Raw genomic sequence first — 23,921 nt, forward strand, 5'->3', positions numbered from 1 at the left:
AACTGAGAAATAAGGCAAAGCTTGCATCACTGGTTCTAAGCCCTGCCTGAATAAGCCCTGAGACGCCTCCGACACCTCCTTGGCAGAGGAACACTGCCACTTCAAACAGGAGGATCCGGAGTGTTTGAGTCAAAGAGTTCTTATAGTCTGGCCTTAGCCTGTGACTTGTACAGGGAAGAAAGGAAATTGCCATCAGTGCTATACTGTATACTTTATGTGATTCATCCCAATACTGGACACGCTAGCAGGGTTACAAGTGAATATTAAAATTATGGGAATAATTGGTGTTGTATCTCACAAAATCTATGTTCTTGTTGCAAGAGGTATCAGTACTGAATCAATTCCCAATACAGATAGAACTCAAAACAACTGAAGTAATAACTCTGTTTTGTGGATCGGAATTATTAGTGCCTGTTGACTGAGAGATACCTGAGGAACAATGTGAAACCACAGTTAAGGAGTGTCAAAAAGGACTTGCCTAAAAATATCAGTAAAAAGGAGTGACAAGGGAAACAGAGGGCAAGCCTGGGTTGAGCACTGTACTCACCAGCGAGAAGATCACACGTACCTGCTGTGGGCAGCAACCCCACAGGCAGGGGAGGTGGGGGTATAAGCCATGCCAGACCTCTGTCATTCCTGTTTCTGTCTCTCATTTATTTCTTTTCCCTTCTGAGATAGCAGCAAGATCGTGTCACAAATGCTACAGAAAGTATTACATGGAAAGAAACCAAAGTTCCTTTTTGTTACACACACCCATGTCAACAGCCACAGACTCACCCAAATTAAGTACCTGCAGGCAAAATGGGGAAAAATATTGGATTACAAGGAAATTAGGAAAATGTGATAATAGATGGGGCATCGAATGTCTGAAAGGAGAGAGATGGATTTGTTTTACATTTGATCTTAGAGATATAGTCCAAGATTTGGTATAAAGACAATTAATAAACAAAAAGGTGAAACCAGCACAGCAATCTAGCTCTGTATTGACTCCAAATTATATACTGCATCATATTATAGGCCTCCACGCTGTTATAGAGGAGATAACAAACAAAGCTGCTCAGGCACTGGAATTAATATCAAATCATAAAGGCCAAACAAAAACTGCAGTGTACCAGAATAGGTTGGCTTTAGACCATTTATTGGCTAATGAAGGGGTGTTTGTGGAAAGTTTAATATATCAGATTGTTGAAAATAGATGACAACGGGGAGGTCATCCTAGAAAAAAACAACGCAGATACCAGTCCAAAAATGGGAAAACAGTGTTAAAAACTAACTAGTGTGGTAATTGAGCATGGGATGGTGGAAGAAATGGAGATTCTTCCTTTTATGTATTACAACTGTTATAAATGAAAGTTTGTCTAGACAAATTAATATGAAAAAATAAAATATTTATTTTGCAATCAAATTCTACCTGGCCAGCCACAAGGAAAGAACAGAGCCGAGTCCGGGGTCGGCCCTGGTTGTGCAACAAAGAGGTCAGCCTCAGCAGAGGTTTTCCTCTATGCCCACACACCTCCATCCTGGCACAAGCGGTTTTTATAGGGAAAATTCTGCCTGAGGCCAAGGTTTCAGCAATCAGTCTTTTCTTCCATTAAGAGTCTATATGTTAATGAGATTTTCTGCTTTGGTGATGAGGGAGAACAATTCAGTGTCTGGAGTTTGTTGAATCCCTTGATGAAATTTACGGGAGGGAAGGCTGCATTCACCTGTGTCTGCCCAAGGATTTCCATGATATCCATCTCGGGTCCTTCAGGCAAGGATCAGCACCGGGGGTTCCTGTATCTCCCCAGCCATGGCCCATCTCCTGGGGAGCCATACCTTCTTACTTGTAAATCAGTTTCCAATATACACCCGGTCTCACCTGCGAGGGATGGGGGGAATCCTAATACAAACGTGTAGAGTGTTAGAGTGTTCTAACAAATCTAACAAATATTCAATATCACATATATCGTGCTAGAAATGGCGCCAATTATATCTGCTACATATAACAGTATGGTAAATGTAGCTTTGTAGATAAAATGAAGCTTTAGTAGTTAAAAAAGAAACTATGTATGTGTGTGGGGGGCGGGGTGTTTAAGGAATGAGATACTCGCTTCAAGGAACATGCAAATTCTCCAGAGAAGAGCAATTTATGGTTTTCTTATTAGAAGAAGCTGATTTCTTCACGCCTTGCTCAGACTCGAAGACCCCGTGGGGATTAAAGAAAGCAGTTGACATACAACAGGCAGAGTTTTTTGTTTCAAATATAATGTATGCATAACCACGAAGGATATATGAATATGCAACAGTGTATTGTTTTAGGGGGGATTCAATTGTTCACAAGGTACATTCCTCTTGGCTTAAGTGCCTGAGAGCATCTGGACCTCAGATATTCTTTCTTTTTTATTGTCTTGTAATTGTCTTAACTATAAATTTTTATCAGTCTAATTCTATTCCTATTTTTTCACCATTTTATTATTATTAAACTTTTAAAATTCTAAAAACCAAGTGATTGGCATTTTTCACAAATTCCTATCAGGAGACAGAGAACCCATTTATCATTTCAATGGCATCATTAGATTAAAAGCTGTCCTCGGAATAAGAACCAACCAGACACCTCCAGCTCCTGACCTTCCTGCCGACCAAGCCACTGAAATGAGGAACACAACATTTCACCAGGGGATGGGATCAGATTATCTGTTAGCAGGAAAAAAAGCAGTTTGAGGAAAACTAAATGACTCAAACTGCTGCTGGCAAAGAGATGACAAGGGGAAAGTGTTGAAAAAGATAATAAAGGAAATAGGAAAGCAGTTTCTGTATTGGTCCAAGCATGGAAAGGATGGGAATGAGACACGGTTTTCTGGCTCCCCGGCAGACCAGGGGTTAAACGTTGGGTGTCTCCTGGATTCTCCCCGGAAAGGGCCCATCTCTGCACGGAGACACCTTTTTTCATTTGTAAATTAGGTCTTTGTTTCTCTGCCAACTGTGGTTTCTCCAGCCCCGGCTGCAGCCACTGGTCATTTAAAACTTTAAGAATCTCTTTCTACAAGCACAACTGACTTGATGCATATTTTACATAAGCACGAATTATTCCATAACATATATTACAATGGGGCTGCGGAAATCTCCCTGCAGGTCCATGGGGATGCAGAGATCCCCTGCAGGTCCATGGGGATGCAGAGATCCCCGTGCAGGTCCATGGGGATGCAGAGATCCCCTGCAGCCCCTGCAGGAGCCGGGCTGGAGCTCGGCGATGCCTGAGAGGAGGCTGTGAGCCCGCGGGCAGAGGGGCCCCGCTGGAGCAGCCTGTCCTGGCAGGACTGAGCCCGTGGCACAGTGACCCACGCTGCAGCACTCGGAGGGGGCTGTGCCCAGGGGATGGACTCCGCTCCGAGAAGTTCCTGGAGAAGTCTCGGCCGGGAGAGAGCGCAGGGTGCAGCAGGGAACGACTCCTGTCCCTGAGCAGAGGGAGAAGCCCCGGGGGATGAGCTGAGCATGGCCCCATTCCCTGTCTCCTGCCCTGCCGGGGGAGGAGGTGCAGCTGGGAGCAGGGAGGCGTGGGGAAAGCGGCATTTAAGGCTCTGCACTGACTTCTCCTTCTCCTGCTCCGAGTCTTTGGAGTTTTCTGCCAGAAATCTCTCCCCTGCCCCACCCACCCACAGGGCTTCGGGCGGGTTTCCCTTTAGGGGGGAAATCAAAGCGAAGCACTGATGCGCCAACGAGGGGCAGGAGAAGTGAGGCTCCTGGGCTTCCCGCAGAGGCGGAGGCACGGGAGGCGCAGGGCCGGGAAAGCCGTGGCGGGAGGCGCGGAGAAGTTTGTTTGTGTGGGCAGCTCAATCCCGGCTCGGGCCCGGGCCCGTGCCGGGGCTGTTCCTCATCTCCGGCTTTCCCCTCACGCAGCCCGGGGGCGCCGAGAGCGCGGGGCGAGGCGGGGCCGTGCGCAGAGCCCGCCCCGAGCTCGCTGCCATTGGCCGCCGGTGCCGTCAGTCGCGGTTGCGGCGCGCTGATTGGTGGGAGCGGGGCGCGGCGCGGCCCCGGCGGCGGGCTGAGGGCGGCCGTGGCCGCGCAGCGCCGCCATTGGCCGAGCGGCTGTGCGGGCCCGGCAGCGGCGGCAGCGGCCGGAGCGCGGTGAGGCGGCGGCGGCGGAGCTCGGAGGCGGCCCCGGCGCAGGTGGGAGCCGCGCTGGGCTCTGCGGGGGCTCGGGGCTGGCTGCGGGCGGAGGGGGCGGCAGGGGGCTCCGGCGGCTCGCCGGTGCCGTGTCCGGCCCGTGCCGGCCCCGGGCTGAGGGCGCTGCGGGAGCGGCTGCCCGCGGTCTCCTTCCCGCCGGGGCCGGGCAGGAGCCGCTGCCGGAGCAGCGCTGGCTCGGCCCGGCTGCTGTGGGTAGGACAGAGGGGCTGCCCCGCGGCCGGGAGCGGGCGGGGAAATTCCCGTCGCCGGAGGTTCGTGTGCCCGGCGGAGAGCGAGGAGTCCTGTCAAAGTGACTTTATTGCCGAGCAGGGGCAGAGGCCGTGGGGCATTTGCCGTGCGCTCTCTGCCGTGCTTGTAGCCCGCAGCCTCCTTTTTATCCTCATTTTCCCGGCCGCATCTCCCTCTGCCTTTGCCCACCGGCTGAGTTCCTTGGAAGGTTCCGACTTCCCGATGCGCCTGGAGCCTGTCCTCGTTAATGTGCACCCTCCTTTTGTAGAACAGCCGATATTCATGGCTCTGTTAAGTCTTTGTTCTACTCCTCGAAGTTCGGGAATGTAGCGGGACTTTGAGCAGCTGTCTGGGTCAATTTGTAACATTTAATTGAACTGATGGTTTCTCACGTTGCTTCCTTATCTACAAGTGCCCGGCCCTATCTCCAGGCAGATTCACTCCTTGACTCTGTTTTGTCCTTCCCGGGTCCTCTTTGGTTTTGGGATTATTCTCGGTGCCCTCATTCCCTGTCCTTTTGTAGCCGTTTGTGGATCAGGAGGCCTGGCTGCCACCTGCATGCCCTGGCTCAGCTGCTGGATGAGCTGCACTGCCAAGGTGTGGAGCATGGTAAAAAGATGAGAGTTGCTGCAGCACAGAAGAGGAGAAGCAGCATTCGTTTAACCCGTGGTCTGCCAGTGCACCACAAAATCGTGTCCCATTCCCATCCTTTCCACATTTGGGCCAGAACATGAGCTGCTTTCTTATTTCCTTTGTTAGCTTTTTCACCAGTTTTCCTTGGTCATCTCTTTGCCAACAGCAGTTTGAGTCACTGAGTTTTCCATAAACTCCTCCTTTTTCTGCTAACAGATAATCTGATCCCATCCCCTGGTGAAATGTTGTGTTCCTCATTTCAGTGGCTTGGTCAGCAGGAAGGTCAGGAGTTGGAGTTGTCTGGTGTTCTTATTTGGAGGACAGCTTGTAATTTAATGATGCCATTGAAATGATAAATGGTTTATCTGTCTCCTGATAGGAATTGGTTTGGGTTCTCAGGGGCTGGTCCATGGTGTTGTAGGATTTGTTCTGGTGGCCCTTCATCTTTTCCCCATTTTGGGGTGCTCCCTTCAGCTGGGGCTCCATCAATTGACTGATTTTCTCTAATGTAAACATCAAATACTTGTATTCTAACTGATTTTTCTGAACTTGTGGTAGCAAAACCCCCAATGCTTTAATCCACCCTATAAAACATAGACAGTGACAGCAGATGTTGGAGTGGGCAGAGGGATGATCCCCCCCTTATTTTAGTGCAGTTTTCCCAACATTCTCCATTTGCTGTTTCCCTTTGCAGCTTCAGCCATTTCTGTTGCAGAGTCAGAGATCCTCACCACGGGCTCTGCCTTCAGCTGTGCAAATTCCATCTGTGGGAGATGGCAGAGTTTGGGGTGAGGGGGCAGAGGGAATCGGCCCAATTCCAGCCCCAGGCAAGAAACCCAAATACATTGTCCATGCTTTACCCCAGCACTGTTAATTTGCATTTCTTAAGCTCCTCTCCAGGCTGCTGGAAGGAAAATTCTCTTCCAGATCAGCCATTGGATGACTCATATGTGGCCACCCCAGAATATGCTGCTTTTATTTTTTCTTTTTAAAGCATATTTTTAAACACACTATTAACTGTTAATGAGTTAAAGGATTACCTTTGTGATAAATGAATGCTCCAATTTATTAATTAATGAAAATTTATTAAATGATCAAAGTATAAATTTAGAGAAAAAAAAAAAAAGAAGAGCCACAATCCAGTCAAAAAGGGTCAGTGCAGAGCCTGGGTACCGGTGCTGGGCGAGACACAGGTCTGATCGCTACAACAGAGGGTCCCCTCTGTTTCACACCGACTGTCCTGCTGAGAGGTCTTTATATGATTTTTCCTGCCCGAGGCAGAGTCCCTTTTCTTCCTTTCAGGTCTGCACATATTCCTGTGGAGTTCTTTCTCTGCAAGGAGCTGAACAAAACCATGGCCGGGGAGTGATAAACATCCAGGGAACAAAACCATGTCCGGGGAGTGATAAACATCCACGATGTGTTCCCAGAATCCAGGAATCCAGTATTGAGATGTATCTCACAGATGGCTCCAGCTATCTCAGTCTTAGATATTTATCAGGTATTCATCATCCTGGTGGATCACCTTGAGGAACACCCATCTCTGGGCTGGCCACATTCATTCATTTGTAAATGAAGATCTCCTTCCTCTTGTCCAGGTGGTTTCAACGCTGTGATGCAATCCCGGACACTGACTTGTGTGCTTAAAAATCTTTTTATAAGGGTATTTCTTACCAATACATACATAAAATATATATGGCAATTTTTATCTGCATGAATTATCCCATATACACAAAACAATCCCTCCCCTTCTACATAAACATAGTAATTCCTGATTTCTAAACTTTCTACATAATTATGTGTGACTTTACCCTATACTACTATCCCATTTCCTAGTTCTTTATAAGAAGGAAATAATCCTCTTAGTTCCCTGAAGGCTTATTATCCCACTCTTGTCTTGGAATTCCCTGGTACAATTTGTAGACATCCCCTTCTCCCTGTATCTGCTCTTTGAATCTGGCCAAAGCACCTGCTGCCCTACCGTGTAGATTTTCCTCCCCCAATTTCATTATTTTTGATACCTGATTTGTTTTTCCCATAGCACATTCTGGGTCTGTGGGCACGGCAGCCACCTGCATACCCTGCACTACTGAGTGTATCGACCTGATAAAGCATGGTATCAGGCAGGGTAGGAATATGATCCCAGCTATTTAACACAATATAAAAAAATATTACCTTTTTCCACCATGCTCCATCAAACAGATGATCCCACCAGGATGCTTGGAGTACGGAGTTCCATTTTTGTACTGGGACATGTGCTACCCTTTTAATTTCTGTCACAGGCCTCTGATGGTTTCTCCATAGTCATCAATCTCTATAGAGCATTATGATTCATTAAACTTTCCACAGACCCCTACTCCCTCTGCTAGTAAATAGTCCAGGGCTATTCTGTTTTGATACACAAAGGCTCATTTGGGAGTGTTGTTTAGACAACAGCTCAAGGGCATTTGAGGTGTGGTTAGAGACCATGTCTACCACTGCCCAAAGTCTTATTAGTCGGTTTAACAGATAAATTGGGGTCCTATACCCCCAGCTTTCATCCTGGGCCCATGTTGCAGGACCATAATCCTCTATTATTCTTTCTGCTGGCCACTTCTCGCCCCAGGTCTGACCCCCACCGAAGATAGGGAATTTCTTTTTCAAATCCCTTCTTCTTCTGCTCAAAGTTTTGTATAAGGGGGCCCCTAGTGAGCTGCGTTCTGATTGAGGTAGGGTAAAGAAAACGTGTCTGATCAATTGAATAGTGCATGATCCTCTCCACCACTGAGGTAGTTTGCTGTATGCTTTCTTCCCACAAATCCAATATAAACCATTCAGGGCTTTCCACCTGACTTTTGTGTTTTTGGGTTTACTCCAGAATCCTCTTAATTCATCTAAGGATTGGTAAAGGTTAGCTCCAGAGCCTTTGTTCCAGCAGTGTTCAATTTTTTTCTCTCCATTCACATTTAGTGCCTTTTTCCCAGCTCCAGTACCCTACTAGGTACCTACTAGGTACTGGAGTACTCCAGTAGGGATTTCTGGCTGCCAGATTCTGCTTTTGTTAAAGGAATTTACTGTTGGAGTGGACAGACATGAAGTGTATCCCACCATTTCAGTGTGCTCCTTTCCCTCCCTGCTAATGCAAAATGTCCCAATTATAGCATTATCCCATTTCAGGAGTTGATCTAGAGCTAAGCTCTCACCTTTTCAAGGCCACTTCTCTGCAGACTTGAGCCCTCTGCAGATCCAGCAATTGGACAGCCCCAATTCTGTTGCAGTTTCTTGCATCAGATCCACAAATAGGTTTTGATCGGAGGCAGGGAAACTCCAACTGGTATATTGTTTTTTGAGCTGATCATATTGCTCGCTTAGGGTTCTCAGCCTTTCTTGCTCCATCCTTCTTTTTCTCATCTCTGCCTCTTGTCTTTTTAGTTCCTGTGATACCTGTTTAATTTTGCTCTCCGGGTCCACTCCCTCTTTGTTCTTGAAAAGCAGAACATCCTGTCATATTGCAAACAAAGGCGGTCATCCTAATCCTCTAAAAGGTCCAAGATAACTGGCTCATTTTTGAGGGACATCTTGGTCTCATATTTTAAGTTCTTCCCGACCCAGTATGTCTGTCCACCCATAACACCCATTCCCAAGTGGTTATTGTCATAACACAGTGGGTTAGCCTGAAAGTATGCTACAAACACTGACTCCATCCTTCCCCCAGTCCATACTGTGCGGTTACATTTATCACAGATTGGGACAGATATCTGTTCAACATTTCTTTTATGTACCTTGTGCTCTGACTGCCTGTCCTTGGGGGTCGCCCTTTGTGAGTAACACCTTATTCTTTCTTTTAGCTTGCGTATCCCCTGCTGGGTGTCGTTTATGGGACAGTGCCCGCTTATCTTACCCTTGCCGCGGTTCCTTGGGGCTGGGGCTGTCGGAGCCTCCGATTCCCCGTGTGCTCTCCGGACAGTCTGTATGCAGAGCCCGCACCTTCACCGGGGCCTCACACCTCTGTGCTGGGCCAGTTAGTGCAACGCGTGCTGGTCTTGAGGCACATTGCTGGACTCAGATTGATCAGGATCCCCACGATTATTATTCCTCTGCCTTTGCCTGTGCTCACTGGGTTGCCACCAGTGGTGAGGTAAACCATTTTCTCAGCAGCAAGAATAGTCTTCTGTGGTGTCATACCTGGACTGAGCTGCATACCTCCGTTTAAAGATGCTCCACCTCGGTAGTTTAACTGTATCTGCACTGCAGGGTACTTTATTTAACCTCCGGCACTCAACAGTAATGATTTGAGCTTTTGATCTCAATTTTCCCCTTAGCCTGTTTTGAAACAAATGAAAGCAGATCTCAGAGTCCGCTTCGATTATTCCTAGGCTTGTGGCAAGCTCTTGTTGCTGTCGAGGCAGGATGGGAATGAATAGACTTGACTCAGAAGGCTGCTGAGAGTAAAACTCCCATTTATTCAAAATACACAGCTCTTTTATACAGAGCTTCGCAAGGATCAAATCTATTTGTTCTGAAGTGAAAACAACCCAGAGCATTGGTGCAAAAGGGCTTGACACACAGTGATAGAACTTAACTATAAACAATGTGAAAAACAAGAGAAATAAAGCATTATTTACATTCTTTCCCAGCTCTTTCCCAGCTTTTTGCCTGGCTAGAAACTCTCAGTTTCTTTCTTTGACTGAATCTGAGACCCACAGCTCTAAGATATGGCTAGTTCCCCTTCTAGGCACTTATCACATAAACCCTTTGGCCAATATTCCCTTCTACAGTGTGTGACCCAAACCTTGTTACAATACTCACATTTGAAATATACAAATGGATAACATTCACAATGAGGTTCAGTGCACGTTATCAGATCCCTGTCAGTCATTTACTTGGCCACCACAAGGTTATCTTCAAATCCCCAGGAGGAGAGGTGACTTTTCACTCTGGCATCTCTTCCTGGTGCTCGACCTTCTTCACTCGGGATGCGTGTGTCCACCCCTTTTCTGCTGTTTGTATTGCTGTACCTGTGGTTAAGAGGACGAGAAAAGGGCTTTCCCAGTGAGGTGTCAGTGGGGCTTCTCTCCACGTTTTTATGAGCACTTTGTCCCCAGGATGTACTTTATGTGTGGAAAAACCTAAAGGGGCACCTTGTGTTATTATTCCCTGCTTCTGCAATTCCTGCAGATTCTTACTTATGGCTATGAGATACGGCTGTGTCTGTGCATCTTCTATCCTCGGATGCCCCACTGGCATACCATGTTCATATGGCATCCCATACAGCATTTTGAAAGGTGACACTCCAGTCTCGGAGTGAGGCATGGTCTGGATATTCAGCAAGGCTAAGGGGAGGCGCTCTAACCAGGACATTTTTGTTTCCAGAATCAATTTTGCTAATTGAACCTTTAATGTTTGATTTATCCTTTCAACTTGTTCAGAGCTCTGAGGATGCCATGGGGTGTGGTATTCCCACTGGATCCCCAGAGCGTTGGCTTGTTGTCTAATAATTTTTGAGGTGAAGTGTGTCTCCTGGTCCGCATCTATGTATTTTACTAACCCACATCAGGGTATGATTTCTTCTAGTAGAAATTTTGATACTGTCTGAGCCATCACCTGAGAGCTCAGGAGGGCTTCTACCCTGTGGGTTAGTTTGTCCACTATTACCAATAAAAATTTATATCTCCCCACCTTAGGCAGATCAGTAAAATCTACCTGAATCCTTTTGAAAGGTCTGTATGCCACTGGGTGACTTCCCAGTGCCAGCTGCCGTGTTTTTGCCTGATTAATCTTTTAACAAATCATACACCCCTGCACCTCTTGTTTTACCAGTTCATAAATCCTCTTGCACCCGAAGAATCCAGGGAATTGCTCTGCCAGGGCCTGGAATCCCCAGTGTGTTTGTTGATGTAATCTCCTCAGGATGTTTCTGCTGTAGTCTTTAGACAACAGCTCCCTCCCATCTGGCAATTTCCACTTACCTCCTTCTAGCTGGCCTCCTATCTTCTTGTACCCCTCGATTTCCTTCAGGAAGGGGTGGGGAGGATATTCCTGAACCTCCCCTTCTTCGATTCCTGGGGTACTTACCTTCATTAGAGGCACGCTTTTGGCCTCTTTGTCTGGTAAATTGTTCCCTTGGGTCCTGAACTGCATTCCTGTCTGGTGCCCTTTCACGTGGACTATGGCAATTGCCTCTGGCCCCCTTATAACCTTTAAGATTTGCCTGATTATTTCTTCATGCACTAGCCTCTTTCCCTGAGTATTGAGTAACCCTTGTTCTTCCCAAATCTTTCCAAATATGTGTACCACCCCAAATGCATAATTTGAATCTGTAAAAATTGTTCCTTTTTTCCCTTCTAATTTCCACAGGGCCCTCAATACTGCGTACAACTCACAAGCTTGTGCTGACCATGTGGGATTCAGGGGTCCTGATTCCACTACCTCCCCGGTTTTGCCATCAGGAAATATCCTGATTTCCTTTTCCCATCTATGACCCTTGCAGAACCACCCACAAACCATTTTTCACCTTCTTCTAAATCTGGCCTTATTTTGATCTGCAGCTCCACCCCTTCTGCGCAGTCATGGGAAGGCACTCCTGCGGCTTCCCCAGCCAGGAATCGCGCGTGATTTTGCACCGAGGTAGTTCACAATTCCAAATCCCGGGAGTGGATTAATACAGCCTCATATTGTAGGAGCCTGGCGTCAGTTGGCCACTTGTCAGCCTTTTGCTGCAGAATGCCCCGACGGTCACCTGCGACCAGGGACCTCAGATAACGGGAAGCTGGACGGGACAGAACACACATCCAACCAATATGATTAATGCAATGTTCTCCATTTATTCGAGAGAAGATGGCAGGTTGTATACACTTCTATATAGTTTATAGTTTACAAAGCACTCTCATTGGCAAGCTAACATTGTTTACCTTTGTCTTAAAGTGGCCTAAACCTTACACTATAAACCTATACTACTTTACACCCAGACAGCCCAGTGCTTCGCATCACACCTTAATACAATTTCAAACTGCGCCACAAGCTCTTAATTTCTAACTGCGTCAGAGGCTGGAAGGCCTCACAAGCCCCAAATCTGTGGCCTAGACTGAGGGGAAGCTCAATTCTCACTCCAGACATAAATCATGCCCTCTCTCTCAGCAATTCTGTAACAGTCACCTTCTTAGCCTCCTCCACCAATACTGTCACTGCTACAATTGCTTGGTAAGATCTCTGCTTACAGGATCTAAAAGCTTTGATACATACCCCACCAGCTTCTTGGCCCCTGCCCAATCCGCGATAAAACCCCATGGGCAGTGTAATTACTGATGTCCAGGAACAGCTGAAAAGGTTTCTTTACATCAGGGAGGCTCAACTCTGGAGCTGCCGCGAGGGTTTCTTTTAATTTCTTGGAACCCTCCTCATCCTGCTCTGTCTACTTTAGCTTGTCCGTGATAAGCTTTTCATGAAGAAACTTTTCCTTCTCACTATATCCCTCGATCCATTGCCTGCAGTATCCTGGAAGCCCCAGCAGCTGCCTGATCTCCTTTTTTCTTCGTGGAGGGGTTAAAGTAATGATACCTGTTATCCTGTCCAGATCCAGCTTCTTACCTTTTGTTAACCAATGCCCTAGGTACTTGACCTCAGGCTCTGTGAACTGTAATTTCAATTTGAGACCTTCAACCCTTTTTCCCTTAAGAAGTTTAATAGTGCTATGGTCCCACACATCCTCCTCCCTGAGTCCGGCTGCCAATAGGTCATCTACGTATTGTAGTAATTTGGTCCCTTTAACGGGCACAAACTCACTTAGGAGTTTTTCAAGGGCTTGTCCAAATAGGTTTGGTGAGTATAGAGAATAGATTTACCACCCTCAAATCTTGCACCAGCCTGTAATTACCATCCGCCTTCTGTACTGCCAAGATAGGAGTGTAATGTCTTGACATGCACAGTTCCAATGTGCCTTTCTTTATTAGATCTTCTATTACAGCCTTCAGTCCATTCCTGCCTTTCATGGGAATGCAGTACTGTTTAATCCTGATTGGATCCTCCGGTCTCTGGATCTCAGTGTGAATTGGCTCCATGTTTAACCTCCCCGCCTCTTCCTGAGTGGAGTGTTTAACCTCCCCACCTCTTCCCAAATCACACTTTGGGATTTATCTCATTTTTGTCCTCAGCGGTTATTTTGTATAAACTTACTGTGAGCTGGGAGTCCTGTGCTATCAGTCTTATCCCCAGAGCTACCATTAGATCCCTCCCCAGCAAATTATAATCTGCTTCTTCTACCAGTACTATGTTCCCCAGACAAAACTTATTTTCTATTTCCACATTTGTTAAAACCAGTACCTTAAAGGGTTCCCCTTTAGCCCCAATGACCACCATTGAATCCTTGCTTTTAGTAAATCCAGGTGGCAGTTGCTGAACTGTAGTTCTTTCTGCACCTGAATTGACCAAAACCACCAATTCTTGGTTTTGGGGGTCTAATTTTTAATTTTATCAAGGGCTCTCCAGGTGTTCTGGACCCCAAATTATAAAGCCCCTGACACCTCTAATCCTTCTGGAAGATCTGTTCATCCTTCATTCTCTTCTTACAGTCTCTTTTGAAGTGCCCTTTCTGTTTACAGTAAAAGCACTCAGGGCTGCTTACCTGTTTGTTTATGCCTTTCTTCTGAGAGGGGTTAGGTTTTCCCTGGGGCTGTTGTGTTTGTGCCAGCTTTCCGGGATTTTGTATCTGCTCCTGTTTTTGCATTCCCTTACTGCCACCACCAGGTATCCTTGCCTGTGCTTTTTATTTTTCATTATCCCTTCTCATGTAAACCTTCTGTGTCTCCCTTAACAATTCTTGGAGGCTTTTCTCTTGACAAGTTTCTCTTTTTTCTAGCTTTTTCCGTATGTCCTCCCATGATTTAGCAACAGATTGTGTTTTAAACAGAATACCCCCGACAGGTGAATTAGGGTCGTTGCCCGAATACGTTTGGAGGCTCTTTCTCAGCCTCTCCAGCCATTTGGTGGGTATTTCATCCCTCCCCTGGCATTCCCCCAATGCTTTACTAATGTTCTGTCCCTTTGGTACCAGCCCCCAAATTCCCTGTATTACCATGTTCCTTAGCCCTATCATTTTAGACTGATCCTTCTCTGCCTGGGTGTTCTATGATGGCCTCTGTTCAGGCTTTCTCTCGTGCCACTCCCTCCCTGGGGATTCCTGTGTTCTCAATCATTTATTGCAGCCTGCCGTATCATGTCCCGTTCCTCGGCGTTGAATAACGACCTTAGAATGGCGCAGATGTCATCATATGAATAGATGATGTTCCCCAAAAATTCATCCAGCCTCTCTGCCACCCCTAGAGGATTATCCATTAATTTCCGCATTTCCTTGCTGAAAGCTCTTACATCTCCCATATTGATCGGCACATTTACGTACCCAATGACTCCGGGAGCGGTTGGTACTTCTCTTAGAGGGTAAAGACTGGGTCTGTCCCCTTCCTCCTCACTATCGTCATGGTTTTCTCTCCGTGTCTTGCACCATGTTCTGCTAGCTGGAGGATAAGCAGTTTTCCCAGTGGGAGGTGTGTGCCCGGGATCGTCTGCCTGTTGTGGTGCAGGTGGGGCTGGGAGGGACCTGATGGGTCCGGCAGCACCGGAGCCGAGGGCTGTGTGTTACACGGCGGTGCCTGTGCCTGTGCAGGCTGAGGCGGGTGCCCCGCTGGTGCAGGCACAGGGGCCTGAGCCTGGGGAGGAGAATTCAGGTACAGGGGTGGAAGATTGTCCAAGGGCTCTGTCTTGGTTTGGAAAGGCAGGAGTCTGTGAAAGCAGGCAAGAGCCTCTTGTGAAATGGAAAAGGTAAACTCCCTCTCTCCGAATTACCACAATTTCAAAAAAAGCTCTTAGGTAAAGATATGGGAATGGGAATAACAGTTCTTTATTAGGAGAAAAACTAAATAAAAAGAATAACAATAAAAATGTAATTAGTACAAACAAAACTAGTGAGAGTCAGAAACCTAACACCCTGAGGAGTTAGGGTGTTGGCAGTAGTCTAGTTAAATGGTGGCTGTTTTTCCTGGAGTGGCAGATGAAATGCTGCTGGATTGGTGATCTCTAGAAGGGTGGAGTTTTCTTTGAAGGTCTGGTAGTAGTTGGGCTTGGTCTTCCTCTGGGACACCAGCAGAGAAGAGAGCTGCTTTTCTGGGAATCCAGCTAATAGCTGCTCAGTGTCCCAAAAAGTGCTGATTTTATGCAGGTAGGGGTGCTTGGCTCCTCCCCCTGGGTGGAGCATCTCACAATGGGATGATGTAACTTTACTGGTCATGCAGTGAGTCATTCAATGGTCCATTGTCAGAAGATATCTCCCCAGAGGGAGACATTGTTCTTGGAAGAGATAAGAAAACTGCCCAACCTCCAACAGATGGCATATAGAATACATGCTTATTTTACAAGCCAGGACAATTGTTATGGAAAGTTATTCTCATGGTGTAATCTTGTCTCTGAAACTGCAGGGAAAAAAAATTTCCAACAATATCTTTAGTGTTAGAGAGTCAAGGCATTCCTTGGTTCTGGCAAAGATGTGCAACAGAAATAATTTCATCCACACACAGCCTAGCTGTGCAGAGAAAATCATTCCATGACATGTGAGTTTTACTAGATTTTTCCTAAACTATATACAGTCTGAACCAATCTAATTCCATTGGTTTTAATGTTCATTGCTTCCAAGTTGTGTAGTTTTTAGTATTTGGTTTTCTATTGGACCCAGATTTCTTTGCCTCTGATGTAAATTAGATTCAAACTCCTGGATTTCCTTCCCAGACTTTTGCAGACCAGGTGCCTCTAACTCTGCCGGGGGCAGTGTCTGGGGTAGGTGTTGGTTGCTGTTTGCTGCTGGGCACTGATGTTTTGTGGGTATCTTTTGGGGTATTCCCAGTGGGTTGAGATGTTAAACTCATCTCCATTGAGTGGTGTAACAGCCCTTAACAAAACCTTTAAAATTTCTTTCTGCAAGGCAAAGGCAAACCAAGCCTGAGTAGAGAAATAATTTTTTTTTTTTAATGAAACTTGCTACATTTTCCACCAACCCAGCTAATGGAGTGTGAGTGTAAGTGGAATTGTCCCGGTGTGTCCCCAGCAGCTGTGGCAGTGCAGGCCCAGAGAGCACTGAAGCTGCAGCAGTGGCAACAAGGGCTGGCCCCGGTGGCTGGAGCTGCCCAAGGAGGGTGGCCAGGCCGAGGATTTCAGCAGAGGAGGTGTGGGCAGGCCCAGGGCCTTGCCCCGCTGTGGAGCCCTGGCTGCTGCTGCGCTGCCTTCAGTGCAGGCTCAGGGGGGCCTCCCATCCTCCTGCTGCAGGCGGGAAGTGCAAATCTCCGGGGCTGCAGAGACCTGGAGCCCAGGCTGAGGGGTCCCCCCGTGTTCAGCTGTGCTGGCGGCTGTTTCTGGCCTCGGGGCCCCTTGGCATGGGCCACGCCACTTGGCCACCAGTGGTGCTGCTTTGCACTCCTTAGGCAGAGCCCATGTCCTGCTTGGATGTTGGCAACAGCAAAGTGCCAAGGCAGGCTCTGTGCCAGCCCAGCTTCCTGGGGGAGAGATTGCACCAGAGACAGGATTCTGGCCACAGACTGCTTTAAATGTGCATCCCTTATCTGCACCCTGCACTGGGTGGAGAATTCCCAGGGTAAGGAATTCACAAGGTCAATTCCAAGGGGAAATAATTGAATATCTGCCCTGGCTCTGGCTCTTCTTCTTGCCCAAGCCAATGGCAAAAGCCATACCCATGGCATCTTGGTTTCTATCCCCAGCTTCCAAAGGTGTTTCTTTCTTTCCCCATTCATTCTTTGTACCCAGCCTGAGCTCTGGGTCAAGAGGTCCCATTGTATTCCTAAAGCTGCCATAAGCCCCTGGAGGATCTTTCCTGTAAAATGAGTTCTGCTCTTTGAATCTGTTGTTTCCGCAATCCCTTTTATAGAAATTACTTCTTTTAGAGATGCCTTATTAAGTGATCCAGTGGTTGCTGAGCAATCAGAATTGCTTTTGCCCCCCTGTTAGGTGAGATGGTGTCACCAGAAGATATTGAAGCCTTCCTGCTCAGGGCATTTCAGTGCCAGGCTCTTACAAGCACACACAGCTGTGCCGGTTGAGCTGACCATGGGGGGTAACCTGTGCTTTGTCTGATTCCCTTTCCTCAATAACAGCTTGTCTTGGAACTCTTTTCCCTTCTGCTGCCCTTGAAGAGCCATCCACAAAGACATTTTCTGCCTCAGGCCAGGCAATGTCTCCTGAATCTCCCCCAGGCTGGGTCTGGAGCTGTGTCACTTGAATGCAGTGCTGGGTTTCTTCCCAGCCCCTCTGTGGGCTGTTCAAACAGGAGGCTGGGTTAAACCCTTCCCCTGTCCTTGTGGGAACTCATAATGTCTCTCAGACATTTTTAGAGGTTCCTGGCCTTGGTCAGAAGCATTGTAGACCCTGGCAGACAGCTGAAAAACAGCTGTGATTTTGAGTTTGAGCCATGGAATGAATTACCAACTTTGGAGGTGGAACAAGCAGTCACAAAAGGTTAGATAGTGTAGTAAAAGTAGTTACAAAGTAGAGGGGAAATTTTTTTAGTATTGTACAGGGGGGTTTTAACACATGTACAGGGGGGTTTTCACTTTGTACATGGGGGTCAGAAGTTTTAAGATGGAGGAAAGTGGGCTGATCCTGTTCTTCCTCCTTCTTTTTCCTTACCTCCATGTTCTTGGTGATGTTGGCACTCACAGATTGGTTTAGAGTAGAAAAACACTTGGCAACGTAGGTAGTAGGTATTGGGGAATAATTGTAAACATGTTATACATAATATATCTTATAAAAGATAGCAGCAGCCCTGGGCGGGGGGAGAGACGAAGAAGACAGCAGAGAGAGGATGTCAGTGTGTGTGTGTGCCTCTGCCCAGGCCGCTGATCAAATAGCCACAGTCCAAGAACATAATCTGTTAGATAACTAGCAATAAACTGCCTTGAGACCGAACAGCTAAAGCCTGTGGAGTTTGTCTTTGGAAGCACGGGTTGGAGGAGGAATTTCACCACCATATGAGACCCCAGAGCAAGGCCGGGGTTCTCACATGTCCTCACTTCTGAATCCTCCTGTGCCACTGCACAAGTTTCACACCGTAGTAACCGAGCATTGCTCATCCATTGCGAGGCTCTTTTGGTGATCAAAGCTTGAACTTGATGGCAGACTGGAACAGTTGGAGATCCTGTTGTCATCAATTTTGGGCCTCGGTTCTGTTGAATCTGTGGCTGCATAATTCTGCAGACAATGAGGCCACTCCGGCCATTGGGTGAAACATTTTGGCCCAAGGATTCCTTTGGCATGTCCCTGTTTAACATTCACCTACAATTCCAATTTCTTTTCTGTAGGGAGCACTGTGCTCCAGGACGGTTTAGGGGAATGGAGACGAGAGATCTCTGAAGTTGCTCTTGGGATATAAGGTTTATTAGGGATGGAGAAAGGTCTTGCTTGGAGCTGCCAGATGCAGCACCTGGCAAGCTTGAGGGGATGGGGGAGGGGAGAGACAAGAGGATGCTCTAGGACAGGGTGGAGGTCCCTCAGAGGGGGGAAGATACAAGAGAGCGTCTGGCCCCTCGGAGACCCCTTATCAGGGGCTTCAAGGTGGGCTGGAGCAGGACTTGGGCCAATGGTGTTACAGGCACTTGATGTTTTAGGGGAGGGTTACAGGTGAACCATACATTTTGGGGGGTGAGATGGAACAGTTCTATTTGACTTTTGGACTTATCTGTAGGTAACGGTATTGTCCAGCCAGTAGGGAGGATTGTTTTCAGCATGGCTGTATTATGAATAATTATATTTATCCATCCTTCCCAACACTTTTCTGAGTCTGGAAGAGCCACAGCTGAGGCATCAATATTTTTGGTTGTTCATTTTCTCAAGTTCTGCTCTCTTTCTCCTGTCCATACCACAGCATGGAGGCTGTCTGGGGTTAAAAAGTCCTACAGTGTTCTGGCTGGAACAGAGAATCCTCAATCCAGGTTGTGTAATTCCTTTCTAATCCTCACCATTGTCACAGCTCCTTTTTGTTCCTGGGTAGTGTTACTTCTAAGATTGCCCACACCCACTCTGGGTCATTCAAGCACAAACCTTCCGTCAAAATATATCCCAAATTTTTAACCTTTTTCTCCACCATTTGCCTTTTTTTTTACCAAGTAGTCAAAAGATTTTTCTTAGCCAGAAAATTCAGCCATTTCACAGAGGCTTTGTTTGTCTACCACTTGTTCTTGTCCTCCTCATTGGAGCCATCCGATTCCCTGACTGGCAGGATAGGAGTGCTGTAGGGAGACATCCCTGGCTCCAAGAGCCCTGCCTTTAGCAGGGACTCCATACCAGGCTGTGAGCCCTTCCTTCCCTCCCCTGGAACAGGGTGTTGCTTTTAGACACCACTTGTCCTGGTTGCTTCCAAGTAATTTGGAGAGGCTCCATATCAAATTTTCCCTCTTTCCATGGGGCTGCCCACACCTCTGGGTTCCCTTCAGCACAGGCCTTGCCAGACATATGACACAAAGGTACAGCAGCAGTAGCCTCTGTATCACCTTTTACAATATTACAATGCCACCATCAGATTCCTTCCTAGTTAATTACAATCAGAGTAGGAAGAAAAAGAAAATAGTTTATTTCAAACCTATCCTCCACAGCTCCTAATAGTGATTGAACAAATGATACCAGCTCAGCTTTCCCATTTATTCCCTTAATAATGAAAACACTCCTTTAGAATTTTCCCCCCTTAGGTGTAAGATTCAGGGTGGATGGAGAGGCCCCTGTGTCCATCAGGAGAGGCCTCTTCTGGATGCAGACCCAGCCTGAATGTTCTGCAGGGCTCCAGTGTGGTGGGTCCCTGGTGGGATGGGAGCTCAGAGAGCCCTGCCAATCCATGTCCATGCAGGGGTGGACTTGCTCCTGCTGAGGGTGCTGCTGTCTGTGCTTGCAGTGTCCTTGTGGGCTGCAGCTGGAGCCCTGAGTCCTTCCCAGGGGCTGTTTGGGTGGGCTCTGCCCTGGCCAGGAGGGCAATGCCTCTGCCAGGTGCTTGTGGCCGACCCCGTCATGCCCTGGGTGCTGGGGCCCCCTTGGGCCCTGGGGTTGATCCCTCAGGGGCTGTGGGAACTCTGCCATGGCCTTTGCCTTCAGCTTGGCCTTTTGCTCATCCCTTCTTGCCTTCAGCTGCTGTGCCTTTGTGCCCAAGTGCTGCAGGGCCTTCTTGTGCCACTCCTGCAGCCCCGGTCACTGCCTGTGGGTGCTCATCCTCTGAGAGCTGCTGAGCTTTCTGCAAAACCTTTCCTTTCTGCAGGGACCCAAAGCAAATCCTGAACAGCAAATCCTGATCCTTCCATGTGCACTCTGCATTTCCCAGCTGTTCCTTTGTGTTACCCCCTGTGCTCAGGGTCCCTGCCCAGCCCGTGTGGCAGAGCCGGTGCCTGTCCTGCCGCAGTGTCCAAAGGCGGCCCCCCCGGCGGGCAGGGCCGGCAGCTCCCCGGGGCCGGGCAGCGGCCGGGGCGTCCCGCAGCCTCCTGGGGGCCGGGGGCCACTGCCGGCCCTGCCCGGGGCTGGTGGGGTCAGGCAGCGCCCGGCGCTGAGCCCCGGCTGCCCCACAGCCCCGGCCCGGCCCCGCAGCTCCCCACAGGCCCCAGCCCGTGCTCCCGGTGCCGCACCTCTGCGCCCGGTGCTGCCGCTGCCAGCGCAGAGAAACCCCTGGCATCCTGACCTCCTGCTTTTCCTGTCTGGGCAACTGGGACTTCAAAATATTAGCTGGCAAATTGTGAGGTTAAGACTCTGTGCAAAAACATCCCAATCCAGAGTATTTTTCTCTTCCTCCTCTTTGCCATCATCCTTTTTCTTACCACATAGATTCCTCCTGTTGCTTCTTGCCTGAACCATATTTTTGCACACTCCCCTTCACCTGATCCCTTCCCAGCACACCAACACCATCCATCCCCTGTTGTCCAAATCCCTTCTCCACTTCCTCAGTATTCTCCCAAGGGACCCTTCAGAGACATTTTGGGATCATCATCCCTTTGGCTAGGACCCCTCCCTGGCTTTCCCTTTTCTCCCCTCCATGGGTGCCCTTCCATGTTCACTCCCCGAAGATCCCAGGGCACTCACTGATGAGATTTTTCAGTGCTTTCTCACTGCTGACCTTTCACAGACCCCCTGATGTGTCACTCGTCTGTCTCCTGGTCACTCCCGGGTCCCAAATCAATCCCCGGTGCCGCCGCCAGCCAAGGGAGCCGATCACCCAAAGTGGGTGAGGCACCTTCAGCTGCACTCCCTGCCCGCCGCCCCGGAGGGTGGAAGGAATTTGGGATGAGCCCCAGGGTGTGCGGGAAAATTGACATCAGCAGAGAATTCTGTCCACAAAGCAGACAGAGGAGTCCTGTAGAAGTAATTTAATTCCAAAAAATGGGAAAGGCCTTTGGACATTCCCGATGGGTTATCTCCAATTGTTGGAGCACACAGCCTCCTTTACATCCTAATTCTCCTGGCCACATCTCCCTCTGCTTTCCTCATTGGCTGAAGCACTTGAGAGGTACAGACTTACCAATCCACCTTCTATATTCCCCCTTCATATACACCCCACTTCTATATGGCAAACGATATTCATGGCTCTGTTAAGGCTTTTTTATGTTTCTGGAAGTTCATGAATAGAGTAGGACCTTGTCTGAGCAGCAGTCTGTGTCATCACTTATTTCCTGAAACCGATGGCTTCTCCTGTCTCTTCCTTATGAACAGGTCCCTGGTACTATCTCCGAGCAGCTTCAGAGCATCTGTTTGTAAAGACACTTTCCTGTGGTTCCTTCCATGGGGTCCCCCGTTTGTGGGACATCCCCCCTGGAGCAGGGTGTCCCCTCTGTGCTGCAGCCCCAGGGCTCGGGCAGAGCTCAGCCAATCAGAGCCCGCGGCGCTGATGACTCACCAGTTGCCAGGCAGACTCGCAGCTCCCCGCGTTCCCCACCTGGACCCACCTGCGCCCCCCCTCGGCCCCATGGCCCCGCGAGGGGAATTTGGGGAGGTGGGAGTGGGGCAGCGCCAAGGCCGGGCCCCCCCGCGCTGTCCTGGCGGGAGCGGCTGCAGTGGGGACCGAGTGCGGGCGGGAGCGGCCGAGAGCCCAGCGCTGCCCCAGCCCGACCTGCCCCAGCTCCATCCCTGCCCCTGCGCTGGGATGCTGTGGGTGTGGGGGCAAGAGGGAGCCGGCAGTGGGTGCTGGGCCTGGGGGCAGGAGGAGAGGGGAAGGAGAAGCAGGCTTGAGGAACAGAATGGTCAAACGATGGACATGGCAGGAGAAGGTGGGATTGTGCAGGAGAAGGAGGAATAGCAGGAGAAAGAGGAGTGTGAGGAAGAGTAGAGACACAAGAGGAGGAGGAGCAGAAAGAGGAAGCAGCAGAAGGTTCCTCCACTCCTTCTACTTGCAGTGTCCCCCCAGCCCCAGTAGCATTGCTCCCCCCACATGCAGCAGGTGACTATGGAGATGGATCCATGATTTTCACAGGGTGAATCTTGGTGTTTCTGAGCTTCATCTGTGTCTTGAAGTTTGTGGGATTTTTGGGCTGAAACTTGGTGTTTTGTATGTTCTTACAGACACAAGATTCCCAATGACTTCCTGAGATGAACTTGGGCAAGGAGGAACCTCCAGTCCAAGGTGCTCCCCTCTTGTTTTTCCCTCAAACCAGGATTTATCATTGCCAGGGCGTGGCTGGATGGAGGAGGAGGAAAAGCCCCGGAGATGCTGCAGGAGGAGGAGCTGCAAACCCAGCCCAGGGAGCTGCGGGGAGGAAAGAGCCCCCCTGAGCCAGGAAGGCGGGCAGAGATCCAGGTGGAGCTCGGAGCTGGTGGAGAAGCCTCATGGCAGGGAGAAGCCCCACAAGTGCTTGGAATGTGGGAAGGGTTTCAGCTGGAGATCCAACCTGATCGAGCACCAGAGGATCCACACTGGGGAGAGGCTCTACGAGTGTGGGGAGTGTGGGAAGAGGTTTCGGACCAGATCCCATCTCCTCAGACATGAGCGGAGTCACACAGAGGAGAGGCCCTACTGCTGCCCCGACTGCGGGAAGGGCTTCAAGCACAACTCCAACCTCACCGTGCACCGGCGCATCCACACCGGGGAGAGGCCCTACGAGTGTGGGAAGTGTGGGAAGGGCTTCATAGACAGGTCTGGCCTGATCAATCACCAGGTGGTCCACACTGGGGAGCGGCCCTATGAGTGCTTGGAATGTGGGAAGAGCTTTGGGCGGAGCTCACACCTGCGAGCACACCAGTGCATCCACACTGGGGAGAGGCCCTACGAGTGTCCCCAGTGTGGGAAGGGGTTTCAGACCAGCTCCGATTTCCTCAGACATGAGCGGATTCACACAGAGGAGAGGCCCTACCGCTGCCCCGACTGTGGGAAGGGCTTCAAGGAAAACTCCCACCTCACCGTGCACCGGCGCATCCACACCGGGGAGAGGCCCTACGAGTGTGGGAAGTGTGGGAAGGGCTTCTCACAGAGCTCTCACTTGACCCAGCACCAACGGAGGCACCACTAAGGGAAGCCCCGTGAGTGCCCCGAGTGAGGGAAGAGCTTGGAGTGAGGGAAGAGAGTGAGGGAAGAGCTTGGTGTGCTGCTGCATCTCCATCCCCCCAGGGAGGATCCGGCCTGGATGATCCCCAGTGACCCTCGTTGGGCAGAGCCCTGGTGCCCCTGTATGGGGAATAAAACAGAGAGTAAAGCAGTGGAGCTGATAAAGGGGCCCGATATCTGAGGCCTGACTGAGCAGAAACTGTATTAGACACAGACACAGTTTAAGTCTCCCTGGGCAAGAAGTGACCAGAAAAAATGCTGTGAGACTTTGTGATAAGATAAATGTTCCCAGGTTACTGGATGTCACGAAGAATGTGTAACCAATGGGAAATTGTTACCAAAAACAGAGCCCTCTATA

General features: G+C 49.1%; 2 protein-coding genes across 2 annotated transcripts in view; both read left to right on the plus strand.

The window, feature by feature from the left end:
* The window catches only part of LOC144247629 (uncharacterized), a 391,071-nt gene that overhangs the window by 288,014 nt on the left and 79,136 nt on the right, over positions 1-23,921 (plus strand). The window lies entirely within an intron of this gene.
* The window catches only part of LOC144247620 (uncharacterized), a 660,598-nt gene that overhangs the window by 39,858 nt on the left and 596,819 nt on the right, over positions 1-23,921 (plus strand). The window contains exon 3 of the mRNA XM_077788929.1: positions 23,030-23,518. Coding sequence (XP_077645055.1) covers positions 23,030-23,518 — 489 coding nt within the window. The remainder of the gene's footprint in view (positions 1-23,029; positions 23,519-23,921) is intronic.

Source organism: Lonchura striata, chromosome 29 (assembly GCF_046129695.1).
Source record: "Lonchura striata isolate bLonStr1 chromosome 29, bLonStr1.mat, whole genome shotgun sequence".
In the NCBI taxonomy this organism is placed as follows: domain Eukaryota; kingdom Metazoa; phylum Chordata; class Aves; order Passeriformes; family Estrildidae; genus Lonchura; species Lonchura striata.